Source organism: Ovis aries, chromosome 21, assembly GCF_016772045.2.
Source record: "Ovis aries strain OAR_USU_Benz2616 breed Rambouillet chromosome 21, ARS-UI_Ramb_v3.0, whole genome shotgun sequence".
In the NCBI taxonomy this organism is placed as follows: Eukaryota; Metazoa; Chordata; class Mammalia; order Artiodactyla; family Bovidae; genus Ovis; species Ovis aries.
The window spans coordinates 44,852,339-44,872,153 of record NC_056074.1 but is presented as its reverse complement, the minus strand read 5'-3'; the positions used below and the strand labels follow the sequence as shown (position 1 = coordinate 44,872,153).

Below are 19,815 nucleotides of genomic sequence, written 5' to 3'. Positions count from 1 at the left end.
GACAGCAGCTGCCAGTCGGGGGGCAACATCCAGGCCCCCTCCAGCCGCCTGAGGGTGCGGGGCGGGGGGAGGGCGGAGCTGCGTCCGCAGCCGCGATAGTGACTGGCCCTCAGTCCTTTTACAGACGGGGAAACTGAGGCCGGAGCTGGGGCATGGGGAGAAAATGTCAGGGCTAAAGGCTGCGGGCCCCTGCCTGCTTCTGTAAGGCCTGAGAGCCCAGGGTGGCTGTTACCGCTTTTTGGGGGGCAGCACTTGCGGGATCTTAGTTCCCAACCAGGGATTGAACCTGGGCCACCTGCAGTGAAAGTGTGCAGTCCTAACCACTGGACCACCAGAGACGTCCCGGGCTTCACATTTTTAAGGGATTGGGGGAAAGAAAAAAAAAAATCAAGGTGAGATGTGAAAATCACTCAGCCCAGATTTCTGCATCCACCAGGGAGGCTCTCCTGGCGCCGGCCGTGCCCATTCCTTCCACGCCGTCCGTGGCTGCGTGCGATCCAGGGACCGCGTCAGGCCCCGAGGACAGGGTCCTCGGCTGCCGAGCCGGAGACGCTCTCTCTCTGCTCCCCTGCAGAGGCGGGCCTGCCCTGCGCTGTCCGCTGGCCTGCATGCCCCCACCCTGAGCCGCCAAGCCAGGGAGCGGGGCCCGGAGGCCGGCCAGCCCTGGCTCTCTCCCCGCGCAAGGTGAGGGGCGTGGACCCCCTGGCTGCCCCATCCTCTGAGGTCGCGGCCGCCCTCGCTCACCTAGTTCTCGCCACCCACCAGGGGGGCGGGCCCGGCCGCGCTGTGTGCTAAGTCGCTTCAGTCGTGTGCAACTCTGTGCGACCCCGTGGCCAGTTACCCGCCAGGCTCCTCTGTCCGTGGGATTCTCCAGGCAGGAATCCTGGAGCAGGCTGCCATGCCCTCCTCCACCCCCATCGTCACTGGGCATCTCGGTGCCCACCAAGGCTGCAGAGCCGATGGCGGGACTCTGACCAGAGCTGTCCAGTGTGCCAGCTGTGCCCACAGCACCGCGTGCCGGGCAGGGCCTCTGGTGCGGCGTTTAGGACGGAGGGAAGGAGGGGTGAGGAGCCGCGCTGGAGACGGGTGTGCGTGTGAATCACGGCAGCTCTGCCCACACTCCCAGCCATGCCCTGCGGCACAGAGAGGCTCAGAACCCGCCCGCAGTCACATAGGTCTGAAGGGGGCTGGACCTGGGCATCGTCACTCTGCGCGCACTCTCTGAGACCAGTCAGAACATTCGAGAGCCTGGGTAGCCAGGGGCATGGTCAGGGCGCCTGGGGGATGCTGCCCCAGAAGAAAGCTCTGGGCTGAGGCAGGAGTGACGGTGGCAGGCTCTGGGGGCCGGGCTGACGCTCCAGCTCCTGGGATGCTGAGGCTCTCGTGCCCAGAGCCCCAGTTTCCTGAGCACATGCTGTTCCCCCCGCCCAAATGCTCTTCCCTGCTCCTTCCTCAGCCTTGCTGAGCTGCCTCACCAGGAGGCAGACGGCCTGGACCACCCTGCTGGCATCAGACCCCAGACACCCCACCCACCCCGGCCGGCCCAGCTTCTCCTGGTGTCCCGGCCACACGGACGTTTCGGTGACCTGCCAGGCGCTCCCCCGTGGACGGCTTCCGCCCAGCACCCCCGGCGCCAGGCGCTCCCCCGTGGACGGCTTCCGCCCAGCACCCCCGGCGCCAGGCGCTCCCCCGTGGACGGCTTCCGCCCAGCACCCCTGGCGCCAGGCGCTGGGAGCCTGCGGAGCACGTCGGGCAAACGCAGGCATGAACAAGCACACCCTCCTCTGCCCCTTTCCTGCCGCCCGCTTTCCACCAGATGCGGCTGGAAGGAGCTTGTTTGGGGCGAAGGAGGAAGAGAGGGGGACAGCGTGGGGGCCGTGGGGCTGGGAGGAGTGGACGGGGTGGGGTGTCCGTGCCCCACACCTCTGCTTCTGGGCCCTGCGAGGCTGCTGGGCCAGGTCACAGCAGCCCCGGGCTGGGGCAGTGCCCTCCACTCCTCCATCCTAAGGGCCAGGCTGGGGACCCTGCCAGGCCCGCCTGCTGCCTCCTGAGGCCGCAGCAGGTGTAGCCACAACAGGGCAATGACCGGCGCCCTCAGGGGCGAGAGACTCTGCTCAGAACCATGAACGTGGGGGTCTGACCTCTAAAGGGCGGCCGCGGAAAACTCTAAAACAGTGCTTGAGAGCGACCTGCAGGCCGGGATGAAGCATCTGCGCTCGTGGACCTGACAAGGCTCTAGTGTCCAGATATAGGAAGAGCTCTTACTAACCCAACACAGTTGGAGGGACTGATGTTGACGCTGAAACGCCAATCCTCTGGCCACCTAACGTGAAGAACTGCTGCTGCTAAGCCGCTTCAGTCATGTCCGACTCTGTGAGACCCCACAGACGGCAGCCCACCAGGCTCCCCCGTCCCTGGGATTCTCCAGACAAGAACACCGGAGTGGGCTGCCATTTCCTTCTCCGGATGCGAAGAATAACTCACTGGAAAAGACCCTGGTGCTGGGAAAGACTGAAGGCGGGAGAAGGGGACGACAGAGGGTGAGATGGTTGGATGGAATCACTGACTCAGTGGACGTGAGTTTGAGTAAACTCTGGGAGTTGGTGATGGACAGGGCGGCCTGGTGTGCTGCAGTCCACGGGGTCGCAAAGAGCCGGACACGGCTGAGCGACTGAGCTGAACTGAGTGCGTGTGTGCTCAATCGCTCGTGACCCCATGGACTGTAGCCCGCCAGGCTCTTCTGCCCATGGGATTCTCCAGGCAAGAATCCCGGAGCGGTCGCCATTTCCTCCTCCAGGGGATCTTCCCCACCCAGGGATCAAACCCACGGCTCTGGTGTCTCCTGCACTGGCAGGCAGGTTCTTGACCCCTAGCGCCACCTGGGAAAGACAAGAGCCTAACATAAGACAAGAGCCGGATGCAAAGATGGACGGAGGACTTGGAGAGAAGGTGCTTGGACGGTGGCAGACAGTGAGGAAACGCCTGTCCCCCTCGGTCCTCAGCGAGGTGCCCACCCAGCCGCGTGAGAGGTCACTTCACACCCACGGGCACGGCCACGGGGATGGCTCCAGAAAGAACCAAAGCCGCCCGCATCGGTGCGAGTGTGAGACGTGGGCGCCCGTCTCCCTGCTGGCGGGATTGTAACGCGAGGCGGCCACTGAGGAAGACTGCTCGGTGCTTTCTCCAAGAGGCCAAATACAGAATCTTCTAGAAAGCCATCTTGCCACAGAACTGCCATCTGGCCATCCCACCCTGAGGTACAAACTCAAAGAAGTGAAAGCAAGGGCTCAGACACCTGCACGCGCGTGTTCACGGGAGCTCTGCTCCGCGCAGCCGACAAGTGGAGATGGCCCAGGTGTGCCCCGTTGACGAGCGGACAACCAACCACCTGGCTCCATCCAGCCCGTGGACCACGGCTCAGCCCTGACACCCGCCACAGCCTGGACGGGGCTTGCTGGAGCAGCTCGTCACAAAGCCCCGCACATGGCACAGCCCCGCTGACACGCCGTGTCCAGCACAGGCAAATCTGTACACACGGAAAGCGGAGTGGAGGCTGCGGGGGCTGTGGGTGGCGGAGGGGACGCGAGTGACCGCTCGTACGGTCACTCTGGGGTGACGGAACCGTTTCTGAGCTCGACAGAGGTGGAGGCTGCGCCACAGTGTGGACGCGAGAAATGCCACTGAATTATTCACTCAAAACGGTTGACTTCATGTCATTTGAATTTATATCCTGGAAAACCACATGATATATATTTATTTCTAATTTTTTTTTAAAATTATGAAGTATCTAGGGCTTGAGGCTCAGACAGTAAAGAGTCTGCCTGCAATGCAGGAGAGGCAGGTTCAAGCCCTGGGGCGGGAAGATCCCCTGGATAAGGAAATGGCAACCCACTCCAGTATTCCTGCCTGGTTAATCTCATGGACTGAGGAGCCTGGCGGGCTATGGTCCATGGGGTCGCAAAGAGTCGGACACGACTGAGCGACTAACACTACACAATAAAAGTATGGTAACACATTTACAGGAGACTCGGAAAATACAGAACAAGGTTACATGTGGCTCCACTCTGTGTTACAATTATTTTTCATATGATATGTATGTTATGTGTGTGTGTGTGTGTGTGTGTGTGTGTGTGTGCGTGTAGATATGGGCTTCCCAGGTGGCGCAGTGGTAAAGAATCTGCCCGCCAATGCAGGAGACATGGGTCTGATCTCTGAGTTGGAAAGACCGCCACACCCCCCACCCCCGAGGAGGAAATGGCAGCCCAGCCCAGTGTTCCTGCCTGGGGAATCCCATGGACAGGGGAGCCTGGTGGGCTACAGTCCATGGGGGCGCGAGCTGGACATGACTGAGTAACTGTGCACACACCCACGCACATGTGTATATGCACATGAAGGCCTGCACACTAAACATTTAATATGCTGTTAAACATTATATGTTATATTCAGCTTATAGAGAACATAATACCTAATATTAATCTATTAAATACGTGTCCATATTAAAAATGGACTGAGTGACTGGACAACAACAGATGTTCTGTTTATTATCCTATATCTATTAGAGTTTGTGTCTTTCCCAGAACTGCCCCCTTTATAGCAGCCCCAAGTCTCTCTTAAGGACCTGGGGCGTCCAGAGCTGTTCCTTCCTTCCTCCCATGGCCTCGGACAAGTCCCGACTCACTTGTTTCATCTGGAGCCTATCTTCCTTCTGGAATGTAAGCTCCGGGAGAGGGGGACTTCGTTTCTTTTTTTTGGGGGGGTGATTTTCTTTCTTTTAAATTTTATTTATTTATTTATTATAATTGGAGGCTAATTACTTCACAATATCATGGTGGTTTTTGCCATACATTGACATGAATCAGCCACAGGTGTACATGTGTCCCCATCCTAAACCCCCCTCCCACCTCTCTCCCCATCCCATCCCTCAAGGTCATCCCAGTGCACCAGCCCTGAGCGCCCTGTCTCAGGCATCGAACCTGGACTGGTGATCTATTTCACATATGGTAATATACTGGACATGGAACAACAGACTGGTTCCAAATAGGAAAAGGAGTACGTCAAGGCTGTATATTGTCACCCTGCTCATTTAACTTCTATGCAGAGTACATCATGAAAAACACTGGACTGGAAGAAACACAAGCTGGAATCAAGACTGCCGAGAGAAATATCAATAACCTCAGATATGCAGATGACACCACCCTTATGGCAGAAAGTGAAGAGGAGCTAAAAGCCTCTTGATGAAAGTGAAAGACGAGAGCCAAAAAGTTGGCTTAAAGCTCAACATTCAGAAAATGAAGATCATGGCATCTGGTCCCATCACTTCATGGGAAATAGATGGGCAAACAGTGGAAACAGTGTCAGACTTTATTTTGGGGGGCTCCAAAGTCACTGCAGATGGCGACTGCAGCCATGAAATTAAAAGACGCTTGCTCCTTGGAAGAAAAGTTATGACCTACCTAGATAGCATATTCAAAAGCAGAGACATTACTTTGCCGACTAAGGTCCGTCTAGCCAAGGCTATGGTGTTTCCTGCGGTCATGTATGGATGTGAGAGTTGGACTGTGAAGAAGGCTGAGCACCGAAGAATTGATGTGTTTGAACTGTGGTGTTGGAGAAGACTCTTGAGAGTCCCCTGGACTACAGGGAGATCCAACCAGTCCATTCTGAAGGAGATCAGCCCTGGGGTTTCTTTGGAAGGAATGATGCTGAAGCTGAAACTCCAGTACTTTGGCCACCTCATGCGAAGAGTTGACTCACTGGAAAAGACTCTGATGCTGGGAGGGATTGGGGGCGGGAGGAGAAGGGGATGACCGAGGATGGGATGGCTGGATGGCATCACGGACTCGATGGACGTGAGTCTGAGCGAACTCTGGGAGCTGGTGATGGAAAGGGAGGCCTGGCGTGCTGCGATTCATGGGGTCGCAAAGAGCCGGACACGACTGAGCGACTGAACTGAACTGAACTGAATATACACGTTTCAATGCTATTCTCTCAAATCATCCCACCCTTGACTTCCCTCAGAGAGTCCAAAAGTCTGTTCTTTACATCTGTGTGTCTTTTGCTGGCTCACATATAGGGTCATCGTTACCATCTTTGTAAATTCCAAATACATGCGTTAATATACTGTATTGGTGTTTTTCTTTCTGACTTCGCTCTGTATAATAGACTCCAGTTTCATCCACCTCATTAGAACTGATTCAAATGCATTCTTTTTAATAGCTGAGTAATATTCCATTGTGTATATGTACCACGGCTTTCTCATCCATTCGTCTGCCGATGGGCATCTAGGTTGCTTCCACGTGACTTCATTTTATCCATGACTGTGTCCCTCACACCTGCAGGCCTTGCCTGGATAGGATGCCCAGACGTCTTGACTGAGGGAGTGAGATCTGAAATTGAGGCGAGTGCTCCAGACAGAGTCTAAAGTGCTTTCACTGGGTCTCGTTTCACCGGGTTGTAGGAGGAGTAAGCATGTTTTCACTGTTTTTATGAAATAAGCCTGCATCTGAACTAATAACTGTGTCCGTTGACAGATGGTTGGAGAAACAGAACATAGTCCAACCACACAATGGAACATTGCTAAGTCGCTTCAGTCGCGTCCGACTCTGTGCGACCCCACAGACGGCAGCCCACCAGGCTCCCCCGTCCCTGGGATTCTCCAGGCAAGAACACTGGAGTGGGTTGCCATTTCCTTCTCCAATGCGTGAAAGTGAAAGGGAAGTCGCTCAGTCTTGTCCGACTCTTAGCGACCCCATGGACTGCAGCCCACCAGGCTCCTCTGTCCATGGGATTTTCCAGGCAAGAGTACTGGAGTGGAACATTACTCGGCCGTAAAAAGGAAGAGAATTCTGACACAGCTACAAGCTGGACGAGCCTTGAGGACACGATGCTCAGTGAAATAAGCCAGACACAAAGAAGGTAATCACAAATCCGTGGGATTCCACCCACATGAGGTCCCTAAAGTTGTCACGTTCACAGTGACAGAGATGGTGGGGGGGGGCGGGGAGCGAGGGCTGGGGGGGCAGGGCCAGGGCGTCCGCTTTCTAAGATGCTAGGGTTCTCAGGAGGGATGGTGGGGACAGTACAGCCCCCTGCGGGTGTGCTTAGGGCCCCTGAGCCGCGCCTGACATGGTTAGGATGGTGCGTTTCGCTATATTTATGTCACTGTAATCAAAACAGGTTTTTAAATTAAACAAATTCCACACGAATGCAGGTATTCCCACTGTGCTCCTAGCAGCTGGCAGCCCTAGAGGCTGAGGTGGGGGACGCTGGCTGTGGGGGGGACCCACGAAATGCCTGGCTTCTTCCTCACTGGAGGTGGACACTGGGGACCCTGAGACCAGCACTAACCCCTTGTCTGACAGAGCAGAGCGTGGGGTCCCAGAGGAGCCAGGCTGTAGTCACTGGGTCCCATGGGTGTCCACAGTGGAGAGAACTGGCCTCTGGGTGCCCCCAGCCCCACAGCCAGAACTGGGGCCTCCAATCCAGGGGCCAGGGCTCCCTTGACCTGAGACCCTCTGTGGGGAGGAAGGGCATGTCTCACGCCCCACACCTGTGCCCAGGCCCCCGCACCCTCCCTGGATCGGAGCTTCTGCCTGGAGGGGTACGGCTGGGCCCCACCGAGAGGCACTGGGCTGGGGAACCTGTGGGGTGTGTGCGCATGTCTGTGTGTATATGTTTATCTGTGTGTAGTGTGTGTGTTGGTATGTGTGTGTACGCAGGCATCTACGTGCCTGTGTGTGCTTCTGTGTGCATATGTGTGTATATGTTTATCTGTGCATGGGATACGTATCTCTGTGTGTGTGTGTATGTGTGTGTGGAGGCATACCTGTGTGTGTATCTGTGTGTGTATGTTTATCTGTGTATAGTATATGTATCTGTATGTGTGTGTACCTGTGAGTATCTGTGTATGTATGTATATCTCTGTGTGTATTTGTGTGTGTATGTCTATCTGTGCATGGGATATGTATCTGTACGTATGTGCACCTGTGTGTGTCTGTGTGTGCGTGTGTATCTCTGTCTGCATATGTGTGTATATGTTTGTCTGTGCATGGGATATGTATCTGTACGTATGTGTATCCGTATCTGTGTATGTATGTATATCTGTGTGTGTATCTGTGTGTATGTGTTTATCTGTGCATGGTATACGTATCTGTATGTGTGTGTATCTGTGTGTGGAGGCATATCTGTGTGTGTATCTGTGTGTGGAGGCATATCTGTGTGTGTATCTGTGTGTATGTGTTTATCTGTGCATGGGATACGTATCTCTGTGTGTGTGTGTGTATGTGTGTGGAGGCATATCTGTGTGTGCATCTGTGTGTATGTGTTTATCTGTGCATGGGATATGTATCTGCATGTATGTGTATCTGTGTATGTATGTATATCTGTGTGTGTATCTGTGTGTATGTGTTTATCTGTGCATGGGATATGTATCTGCATGTATGTGTATCTGTATCTGTGTGTGGAGGCATATCTGTGTGTGTGTTTCTCTGTGTGTGTGTGCACATGTGTGTGCTTTTCCAGATCATGGCATGGCCCTGAGAGGGTGCGGGGGGCGGGCATGGTGCAAGCAAAGCCAGAGGGAGGAAGTGCTGAGCCCTGGGCGGGTTCCTTATGACAGCAGGCCCGGGCCCCCTGGTGCCATGACTTTCTGTCCCCGAGCCCTCTCTGGGCCCCCTCTCCTGTCCTGGGTCACTCCAAGAAGGCAGCTTGGAGAAGGCAGCTCACACGCTGTGACTCCAGCTCCAGGAGCCTCCGTGATTCGGAGCAGAGAGCTGGGGTGGCGGCTGGGCTGGACGCCTGCTGCCCCTGCCTCGGGCACTTCCTGTTGCCCCTGGGCAGGCCCCCTGCCTCAGGCCCCCCCACAGCCGGGCTCTTACCGGTGGCACCTTCGTGGCAGAGCCTGGGGTTGGGGGCCCTTCATCCCGGGTCGGTGACGGGCCGTGGGGCTCCATGTCCTTCCCTGCAAGAGAGCGGCCGGCGTGAGGCCCAGGACAGGGCGGCCCAGCCCACGGTAGGCGAGCCTCGGGCGCCAGCGGCCTGGGTGGGGCAGGAAGCCAGCTGGGAAGGCGGGTGCGGAACCAGAGATCTAATAACCACCAGCCAGCCACACAGGGGGTGTCACTGCAGGGAGGGGGGTCACCAATGGGAGGGGTGTCACCGCTGGGACGGAGGTCACTGCAGGGCGGGGTGTGTACTGCTGGCAGGGGGTGTCACTACTGGGAGGGGAGTGTCACTGCTGGGAGGAAGGGGGGTCACTGCTGGGAGGGGGTGTCACCACTGGGATAGGAGTCACTTCAGGGAGGGGGGTCACTGCTGGATGAGAGTCCCGGCCCAGGGTGGCCTGGCCTTCGGGGTTCTGCGAGGCAGGCCCCAGTATGCAGGTCCAGGGCACCCAGACTACAGCTGACCCCCTCCCACAGCCCAGTCCTCCTGCTGGAGCCCCACTGCCCCCAGTGCTGGACTCAGACAGGGGTGGGTGGACACTGTCTCTGTGCCCCTTCCCAGCAGGTGTCCTCTCTGGGTTGACTAAGCGGTGGGAGAGGGGCCTGAGGTGCCTGGACTCGATCCTGGGGGGAGTGGCTGCCCCACCCGCTGCTCGTTTCTAAAGCCCAGGTTCGCAGGCAGGAAGAAGCGGGTGACGGTCTCAGAGGCCACTCCCGCCTGCTTCCTGCAGCTGGTGGCTGATTACCCGGTCCCTGCGCGGGAGCGGATGTGGCGATGACCGGGGAGAACCATGCTGACAGGGAGGCGAGGGCAGGGCTCACAGAGGGCGGTGTCTGCAGACCCCCTTCCCCGCAGCCGTGCTCTGCAGAAAAGCCAGCGTGGAGACTGGGGGCGGTGAGGCGTCCTGCAGCCCGGCACGCTGGGGCAGCGAGGTCACCGAGGAGCACGCGCCCCTGCACTCGGCCCTGCGTCCGAGGGCTGGCTGCTGATGGGGGGCCCCCTCTATGCCCCAGGGGCCCTGCCATCCAGGCGCACTGGATTCAGGAGCTGTCGTGGGGGGCCTGGCCTGGGGCCATTAGGGAGCAGCCTCCCAGAGTGGGTGCTACCACCTGGGCTGGGCGGATGCGGGGGCCCTGCGGGAGTGGGGAGCGGGCCGCCCCACAGTCAGAGGCTGGCACCGGCTCCTCTCTCTGCCTGTCCATGCTCGTCTCCTTGCCCTGTCCACCACACCTGCCACCCAGGCCTGCGCTTCTTCCAGGGGCTGGAGGGGCTGGGGTCCCCTCCTTGGCTCCAAAGCAGGTGATGGGAGCAAGGTGGGCGGGCTGCAGGAAGCCAGGCTGGGCACCAGAGGGGGCCCTTCTCCTACCGCCTCGGGGCCACCAGAAGGACGCGCTGGGCTCTCTGGGGATGGTGGTCACGGACGTGGCAGAGACAGCTCAGCTCAGACTGCTGGGGGCAGGGCAGATGTGGGGCCCTGGGGTGGGGGCAGGGGTTAACACCCGGATCTGTGAGAGCGCCAGCAAGCTCAGGTGACCCGTGTGCTGCGTGCCCAGTGCTTTATCTCCAAGCACGACAGCAGCGGGTCTGAACCATCCCCACCCAGGGCCCAGGACTCCGCTGCAGCTAGCGCAGGTCCTAACATTCCCCCACTTTACAGATAAGGAAACCGAGGCCCTGGCGCTGGACCAAGGTCCCCCAGCCTGAGGGCAGAGGCTGCGGTCAGGCTGCCTGGACCACCGCACCACACGGCCTCTGCAGGGACGAGGATCTGCCTCCAGGCCTGGACTGGGGAGCCCCCTGCTCGACCTCCACAGCCAAGTTGGTGAAACCTGGCCCCACAGGTCATGGAGTTCTCCGGCCCTATGAGCCTTCTATTCATTAACTCCACGTGATAGATGCCCTCCCTCCCTGACCAGGACAGCACAGAGAGGGCAAGGGACATGTCTGAGGTCACACGGTCCGGGAGGACCCCCGGCCCTCCCGCGGCCCCCAGGTGACCGGGTCCCCCCGTGGGCACTGACCTGGACCCACATCGAGCTCATGCTCTCCACCCACGAGCAGGTTCCGACTGAGCTTCTGCGGGGTGGACGAGGGCGGACACAGTGAGAAGCGTCGTCGCAGAAAGGCCTCCTCCTTCATGGTGTGGGCGCAGGGCGGCTTCTGGAAGGAAGGAGGGGGGCACTGGTCACACCTCAAGCCGAGGCTGGGACAACCTGGGGCCTGGAGGCCACAGGCATCCTCCACCCGCCCAGAAAGGGGACCAGAGACACGCCAGAGTCAAGGGCCCCATCATACAGTCAGGTCCAAAACGGGACATGGAGGGCCCCAGGGGCCTGCGGGGCGGTCACCCAGGAAGGCCGCACGACCGAGTGCAGGCTTTCCAGGGCCCGAGTCGGAAGCCAGGCCCCGACCAGCCAGTTTGGCCATCACAGGTATGGCAGGACCCTCTGCCCTCCACCCAAGGGCTGGCGCTAAAGCGGCCTTGTCGACCCTGGACACGGCAAAGCGGAGGAGACATGGGCCACCCGCCGACCCCTCCCCGGGGATGGAGCTCTGGGTGGGGGTCAACGTTGATGCACACGGGGAGGGCGGAGCGCTGCCTGAGAGGGGGCCGCAGAAGTGAGACCGGTGGCCCAGAACGCCAGGGCCCGCGGGCGAGGGCTGGGTCTGGCTCTGACTCGGGCCTGCCCAGCCCACCTAAGGACACCGAGAGACCACCTCCCGCCTTCCCCTGTTCCAGCTACTTGGTTGGGTTTCCGACACCTGTACCCAAAGCGCCTGGAGAGAAAGCGCAGGTGAGCTTAGGGCGAGGTCGGCCGAGTCACTTCCATACTTCGCAGCACTGCCCTAACCGCCTCCCAGCCGCAGCAGGAGGGCCAGCCCGGGGAAGGCCCTGCGATACCCGCCAGGCCTGGGTCCGGCGGCCACGCCCTCCCCCGGGTCCGGAGGCCACCCCTCATCTCGCCCGCGCCCCTCGCAGCCCCACCCTGAGCAGGGCTGGGGCTAGCCGTCCACAGTGGACGTCAGCCCGTTTTACAGAAGAGAAAATCGTGGCCCCCAGAGCCCTGTGGTCTCAGCCGGCCAGGTGCTGGCAGAGCGGGGACTCGGGCCCCGATGCTGCGCTCCGTCTTCTCCCTGAGGACGTGCTGCACAGAGGCTGGCTGACCAACCTTTCCTCCAAGGCTGGGGGTGCCCTGTGCCGCCTCCCCGGGTGGGCGATGGCTTCCTGCCAAGCCCAGGACAAAGGCCCCACTTTCTCCCACGGCCCTGGGCCTTCCTGGGGTGGGAGCAGCAGATAGCAGCCTTTCCTGCTAGGACAGTGGGTGCCTGGGTGGGGCTTCTGGAGGGGCAGGGTGGCCCAGGGCTCCATCCGCAGCCCCAGGACCTTCTCTGTGCTTCCCGCGCAGGGGTCCTGGGGGCCCCCAAGGTGCAGCTGGGCCTAGTGGCCTCCCCTTCCTCACCACTGCGGTGTCACTTGGCCAAGCTGGTTACCTGTGCCATTTTACAGATGGGGAAACTGGTTTCACAGAAGTTGGGTATTTTTTTTTTTGAGAATCATCTCAAACATGGCTCCTGAGTTCACATCCCCCACCCTCATCAGTTCACGTAGGTTTCTAGCAAACCCACTGCGGGGGAGGGCGGGGATGGGCATCTGGGGTCCAGCCCCTGCTGGTCGGAGTCCCAGTGGACACTCACGGCTTGCCCAGGTGCGTCTCAGGCCAGGCAGCCAGCACCTGAGAGGCGGCCCTGCCTTCCCACTCCCACAGCTGAGCTCTCGCAAGCACTGGGCAGGCAGCCAAGGTGAGTCAGACGCGCTCCTGCCCGGGGGCCCCAGGGTGTACAATGAGGGATGACACTGGTAGGCCGCCCTCACCGGGAGCCTCACGTCTCAGGGGCTGAGTCTTGCAAACTTGGGGCGGGCAGAGGGGCTCCTGCCCTCAGCTCCCCAATCTGGCCACGGGCCCTGGCTCCACCGGGGGGGCGGGCACAGAGGCCCCTGGCTGCATGTCTTTCCCCGGCACAGATAACAACCGGGGACCAGTGGCCTCATTGGTCTGGGAGCCCCCCATCTGTGGAGGATGTCCACAGCATCTTCCCTCCCACCTTCCCTCTCTCCCTTACATCCACCCATTATTCTACCCATCCAGCGAGCCACCTTCCCACCTGTCCATCCACTTAACCAACTTCTTAGCCATCCATATATCCAGTCATCCATCCATCCATCCGTCCATCTATCCATTCATTAATCCATCCATCCATCCATCCACCCATCTACCCATCCATCCATCCACCTATCTATCCATCCATCCACCCACCCATCTACCCATCCATCCACCCATCCACCCACCCATCCATCCCTCCACTCTCTCCCCACCACCACCCTCGGTGAATCTCTCTAGACAGTCAGTGAGCAGCCTCATGTCCTTTCTTCCCTTCCTTCCTACTTGCCCAATAATCAAACACATCAGAGGTGACATCTCCATGGCTGAACTGCTGGCCCAGAGCGACAGCCCCAGTCCGAGGGCAGTGCCGGGATGCACCTGAGGATACCTGCTCTGTGTCCTGACTCCCCAGACCAGGCACGGGCCCCTGCGGGCCCCCTATGGCCTGCTTGGACGGCGGGGGTGGCTCCTCTCCAGCGGGGCCTCAGGGGCTGCCCAGTGCCCACTCCTGGCTGCCGTCCATGGTCTCCTTTAAGGCTGTGGAGGCCGAGACGCTGCTCTGTTCATTTCAGAGGTACATCCAGGCCCGCTCTCCCCAGGGCTCCTCCCTGCCTTCGGAACACAGTCCAGCTTCTGTCTCCTGGTCCCTGTTTTCCAGACCGTCAGGTCCCCGGCCCGCTCCTCCCACTTCATTCCCTGCCTGGCTCCGTCACCCACTCTGCCCCAGCCACACTGGTCCCATTTATGCTCCTCAAATATGCCCATGCCCGCCGGGGCCTCTGCTCGGACGTGCTCCCCCCCGAATGCCCTCACCCACATCTCTTGTCTGGCCGGGTGGCCGGGTCCTTCTCGAATTCCACCCTTGGATCAAATGTCACTTCCCAGAAGGCTGCCACCCCCCGTCTCACATGACGCCACGTCCCGAGGTGCAGTCCAAGTCACCGTAGTGTCGCTCTGCATTAGCTCTCCTCCCCAACAGGACACAAGCTCCAGGGAGGGGGCAGCGCTGTCCCTCCTGTCTGCTGTGTCCCCGTAGAGCCAGGCCCAGGGACTGGCAGGGGGCATGAGGGCTCGGGGACCCTGGGACCTGGGGGGAAGGAAGGCAGTCCAGTCGCCCCTGGGCTTAGAGCCTCCTCCTCCTCCGCGGGTCCAGGGAGGGGGGAACCTCAGAGAGGCGGTCAGGGTCGGTCTGGGGCCGATTTCCACGGGAACCCTGGTGAGGTTCCTCCTGCCACGCCTGGTGCAGATGAGGCCCTGCCCTCCAGGCACCGGCAGGAGGCAGGCGGAATCCGGCCACGCCTGGAGGATCTGCAGACCCTCAGAGGCTCTGAGCCGGGAGGACCGCCGGCCTGATGCTGGGCTGACCGAGCCCTGGGCGGCGAGTCCCCTTGTCCCGGGGAAAGCTGAAGGCTTGTAGCACTGGGAGGGGAGACCCCTATGGGAGCCTGTCCGTGAGGATGGAGGGAAGGATGGAGGGAAGGAAGAATGGATGGGTGAGGAAACAGACTTCCAGCTGGGCCAGCGGCAGTCAGGACCGCACCCGCGGTGGGCGGCCCTCTCCCTCTGTCCTGGCCTGGGCGCCAGCTGCCCAAGCGCTCGGGCACTCTCTCTGGAGGGCAGACTCTCTCTGGCCCCTCCGTGGGCGCTTGGAGCCTCGATTCCTCCCACCTGGGCTGTCAGAGGCCGCCGTGCGCCTTCCTCTCGTTGACCTCTCTGGCCTCTGAGGGCTGGGCTGAGCTCCTGTGGTAGTAACAGCCTCCCGTTGCCCCTAGTCACTGGGACGACGCTCGTCTGCCCAGCTGGCCCTCAGTCGACAGCGCCCAAGTTGTTCCCTGGCTGTGGCTTCGGCTGGTGCTTACGATCACGGAGTCCAGGGGTCTGAGTGGACACTGTGGGGCCTGGAGGGATGGCCCCCAGCACAGCCCGTGTGTGGGGCCCTGGTACCCCGGTGAGGAGCCTTGGGCATTTCTTCAAGAGGCGAGCCACGGTCCAGAGACCCCGGGGCCCCCAAGGGGGGCTCACCGTGGAGGCCAGGATGTGGGGTGGCAGTGGGGAGGGGAGCCCCGTGTGTCTGTGGCCTGGGACGGCCCATCCCTGCCGAGCACAGAGGAGGGGTCTGCAGACCGGGGGCCCCAGGGAAGCCACTGCGCTGCCCCGCTTGGACCCACGGCCTGGGAGGGCGCGAGCTGCAGAGCATAGCACGCAGGTGTGGCGGCGGAGGCGGTGCTGCTGGGGGCCCACCCAGCAGGCAGGAACCCCAGCCCTGGGGTGCAGGTGGGGGCCAGTAGGGGAGCCCAGGAGGGGAGGCAGCCCTGACTCCTGGCTCGGCCCCTTCCTCCCGCCCCGCCCCCCCCCCGCCGTGGTCTGTGCAGGCTCCTCAGTTCCGTGTCCCCCCAGGGCCTGAAAGCTCCCCAACATCGGGGACAGCCAGGCCCCATGCGGTGCTGACCCAGAGACGGACTACAGGTCAGGCTCCGAGCTGCCTGGCCCAGCCCCGTGTCTCTGAGCTCCAGCACCGGCTCGGGCACCTGGCAGGTGACAGGCTCTCTGTCTTGAGCCAAGGCTGAGCGGCCAACAGCGAGGCCGGGAGAGCAGGCTCAGCGCCCACAGTGCCCCACCTGGGGGCCCACACACTGCCTGCCCCGACCCGCTGGAAGCTGCCTTCTGAGCAGTACTGGGCCTCTAAACGCTGTCCCCTCCCTCCACCCCCTGACGCCCACCTTCCAGCCAGAACAACGCGATCCTTGTGAAGAAAGATCCCTGGGGCGTTAGCGGCTGCACCAGCAGGACGCGCGGCCTGCTTCTCCGGGGCCGGAATCCGCTGGGCCACAGTGGCCTGGGGAGGTGGGAAGGGCTGAGGCTCTGAGAAGGAATCCCACAGAACCCCGGGCTTGCTCCACATCCCACTTGGCGGCACAGAAGTGGTGGTGGGGGTATCCCACCTTGCCTGCAATGTCTGCATGGTCTCCGTTAGGTCCCTATTTGTGAAGGGGAGGGTTGCTCTGAATGGAGGTGACAAAGTCTCCTGGAGAGGCTGACAGGCCAACCCAGGGTGCCTGCAGCTGCCTGGTTAGCATTCCCAGCGCTGGCCCAGGGTCACGCCGGCCCAGTTGTGCTGGTGGAAGCAGGGGAGGTGTTCCTGGGCAGTGGAGAGGCGGCTGGGGCCGCTGGGGGCTCTCCATGAATCGGTGGAGGTGGCAGAAGCAGGCACGCACAGCCTGGTCCCCATACCACAACGTGCCCACGCTCACACTGCACCCACTTCTGCTTGAACCGAATGATTATGAAAGGTGAGGGGTGAAATGCCCCCAGTCACAGATGAGCTCGAGGATGAAGGCCGCCTGCTTGGCTCTCTGTCTGCACACCCAATGGAGGGGCAGCAGATCCCAGGGAAGGGTGGCAGTCGTCAGGGAAAGGATGCTGGCCGCCGTGTCCACACCACACATCTGCATTCCAGAAATTTGCTGCGGTCCCAAGGCCGGCGACCATGGGGTCCCTGCCAAGAGGAGCCTCATAAAGGTCCAGAAACACACCCTGCCTACTGTCCCCTGGCTGGTCCCAGCATTTGGGGCTCAAACTGGGCAGCCTGAGCCGCTCCCATGGGAACATGGGGTAGCTCCCCGACACAGCAGACCAGTGTTCAGAACTCTGGACTCGGGGCTCCTGCAGACCCTGTGCTGCGGACAGGCCCTCCGAGGGCCCTGGGCCCTTTCACAAACGCTGTCCCACGCAATGCGATTCTCATGGCACCTGAGGGATGAGGGGAGTGGATCTCATGACCCGATTTTAAACGCACAGAAACCAAGGTCCCAGGAGGGGAAAGTGCCGTGTGAAGTCCAAAGGCTCAGACTGGGCCAAGGTCCCCTCAAGGCGGCACAGCTTCAAGCCCCCTGCCCCCTTGTACCTCAGAGATGGCTGAGGGCAGGGATAGAAACCAGGGGGGCAGGCAGGATCCCGAGGGATGGGGTGGGAGCCCGGCCTCCCCCAGGGAGACGTTTCCCAGACAGGCTGCCTTGGAGCGGCTGAGCCCCGGGGAGAGGGGCCGGAAGTGGCCTGCCCTGCTGAAGGGTCGGCAGGGCCTTGCCTGGGTGTTCCCAGCTGACTCAGCCGGGTCATGTGGCCATGGGCAGGGCCGGGTCCTGGCACCCGCCCACGTGGCCTCCTGACCGACACTGGGCCAACTGGAGCAGCCAGTGCAGCCCACGTGCACGTCCTCTGTGGCAGAGCTGACCCGCCCAGCTCTAGAGAGTGGGGCCCACTGTGGCCTGTTCCGACGTGGACCCCGCTGCAGGTCCGATCCCAGCCTGTCCTGCCGCGACCCTGCCTGCAGGTCCCACTGAGGGCTTGATTTTCAGATGCACACTGCATCCTGGGGCTGGGGCTCTGGGGCGGCGCGGAGAGAGCCAAGGGCAGGAGACCGGGTTGAGGTCTGGACCTGCCCACTCTCAGTCCAGCATTGGAAGCAGCAGGTGGATGTGGGCCCCCAAGTGACCTCATGCCTGAGTGTGGCTGGTGACTTGAAATGCTGGACACACCAGGGGGCTGGGAGGCAGGACCCCAACGGAGCTGGGAGGAACCAGAGTGACCTGAATGCCACCACTGCCACGGAACAGGAACGTGAGTCAGACATGCACATGTGGGCCACAGCCGGCACCTCGGCTGGTCTGCACAACGGCCCTGAGCATTCGGACGGGTAATTATGCTCCGGTTTTTTCCCAGAATCAGCCACGGCCACGGCTTCTGCAGGCAGAAGCAGTCTGCACCCTGTGCAGGAAAACGGCGTCGGGTCTTGACGAACCCCCTTCCCTGCCTCCCACACTCCGTCGGACGTGCAGCCCGGCATGCGGCTGCCCCCTTTCTATTTGAGGCAGCCCCGGAGGGCGGAGACAGAGAAGCGTGATCAGAGGTCTGGGTTAAAAAGCTGAGCTTATGCCAAGAACCAACTATGTACTTCCCTTGTGACTCAGCTGGTAAAGAACCCGCCTGCAACGCGGGAGACCTGGGTTCAGTCCCTGGGTTGGGAAGAGCCTCTGGAGAATGGAAAGGCAACCCACTCCAGTATTCTTGCCTGGAGAATCCCATGGACTGGACTGTATAGTTAGTCCATGGGGTCGCAAAGAGTCGGACACAACTGGGCGACTTTCCCTTTCATCCTGCTGCTGCTGCTGAGTCGCTTCAGTCACGTCCGACTCTGTGCGACCCCACAGACGGCAGCCCACCAGGCTCCCCCGTCCCTGGGATTCTCCAGGCAGGAACATTGGAGTGGGTTGCCATTTCCTTCTCCAATGCATGAAAGTGATAAGTGAAAGTGGAGTCGCTCAGTCGTGTCCGACCCTTAGCTAAGAACCAGCTATGTACAGCACATACTATAACTAATAGAAAACAAACCTATGGTTACCAAAGGGGGAATGGGGAGGGAGAAACGAGAAGTTTGGGATTAACAGATACAAACTACTATATATAAAGCAAATAAACAACAAGGACCTACTGTGTAGCACAGGGATCTATGCCCAGTGTCTCAGAATAACCTATAATGCAAAAGAATCTGTAGAAGAGTATCTGTATAACAATCTTTTTGATGTTCCTCTGACACTAACACAACATTGTAAATCAACTGTATTTCAAGTTTTAAAAACCTGAAATTAAAAAAAAAAAAGAAAACACTACAGAAGCCACTTTTTGCCTTTAAGAATGTGAGAGCGCCGAAGAATTGATGCTCTTGAACTGCGGTGTTGGAGAAGACTCTTGAGAGTCCCTTGGACTGCAAAGAGATGAAACCAGTCCATCCTAAAGGAAATCAATTCTGAATATTCATCGGAAGGACTGATGCTGAAGCTGAAGCTCCAATACTTTGGCCACCTGATTTGAAGAACCGACTCATTAGAAAAGACCCTGAGGCTGAGAAAGATTGAGGGCAAGAGGATAAGCGGATGACAGAGGATGAGATGGTGGGATGGCATCACTGATTCAATGGACATGAGTCTGAGCAAATTCCGGGAGATGGTGAAGGGCAAGGAGGCCTGGCTTGCTGCAAGTCCATGGGGTCACAGAACAGACACGACTGAGTGACTGAACAATACTGTAGAAGCCACATGTCCAAGGGCACCCACTTAACATACAACCCTATGGCCTCCTCTTTAAAGCCCAGCTGGCTTTGGACTCCACAAAACCCCTCCCCGGCCTTGTCCGGGTCGGGGTGAAGCCTCTTTTCCCAGCTGTGCCCCCCGAATCGCTCTTCTTCAGGGAACGAGGCTCCAGATCTGAGGCTGGAGCCCCCTGTCCGCCCTGGATGCAGCTGCTGGCCATGCTCTCAGCACCTCGAGGCTGAAGGGGAGACAAAGCCTCACTCGGATGACCACCTCCTGGGACCCTGAAGAGCCCTGGTCCCACCCCTGTGCTTACGGGGGCGGCACCGGCGTCCTCTGAGGCCTTCAGGTGGGAGGGCCCCCCATCACTGAGAGCCCCGGGGGACTCACTAAGCAGGAGGGTGCAGTCCATGTCAAGAGCGCTCCTAGCAAGGATGGACGTTGCTCTGGGGACCCAAGCTCTGGAGGGCAATGTCCCTGGGCTTCCTGCTCCCCTGGGATTGGCCGGCTCCTGCTTCCTTCAGGACATTTTGTACCGCGTGTGGACCCTGACACCCTCCCGCCCAGCACTGCGGCCCCTCACCGTGGGGTTTCCTGTAGGGCTGGAGCCTAGTCTATCTAGC

The 19,815-nt window shown here is 60.0% G+C and overlaps 1 protein-coding gene across 3 annotated transcripts in view; it reads right to left on the bottom strand.

Annotated features, from left to right (window-relative positions):
• Positions 1-19,815, bottom strand: part of OSBPL5 (oxysterol binding protein like 5) — a 71,762-nt gene that overhangs the window by 28,121 nt on the left and 23,826 nt on the right. For all 3 annotated transcript variants that reach the window (XM_027960040.3, XM_060404372.1, XM_042238241.1), the window contains 2 exons: positions 10,965-11,103; positions 8,877-8,959 (listed from right to left, as the gene is read on the bottom strand). In XM_027960040.3, the coding sequence (XP_027815841.1) occupies positions 8,877-8,959; positions 10,965-11,082 (201 nt within the window). In that variant the 5' untranslated portion in view covers positions 11,083-11,103. Of the gene's footprint in view, positions 1-8,876; positions 8,960-10,964; positions 11,104-19,815 lie in introns of those variants that run through there.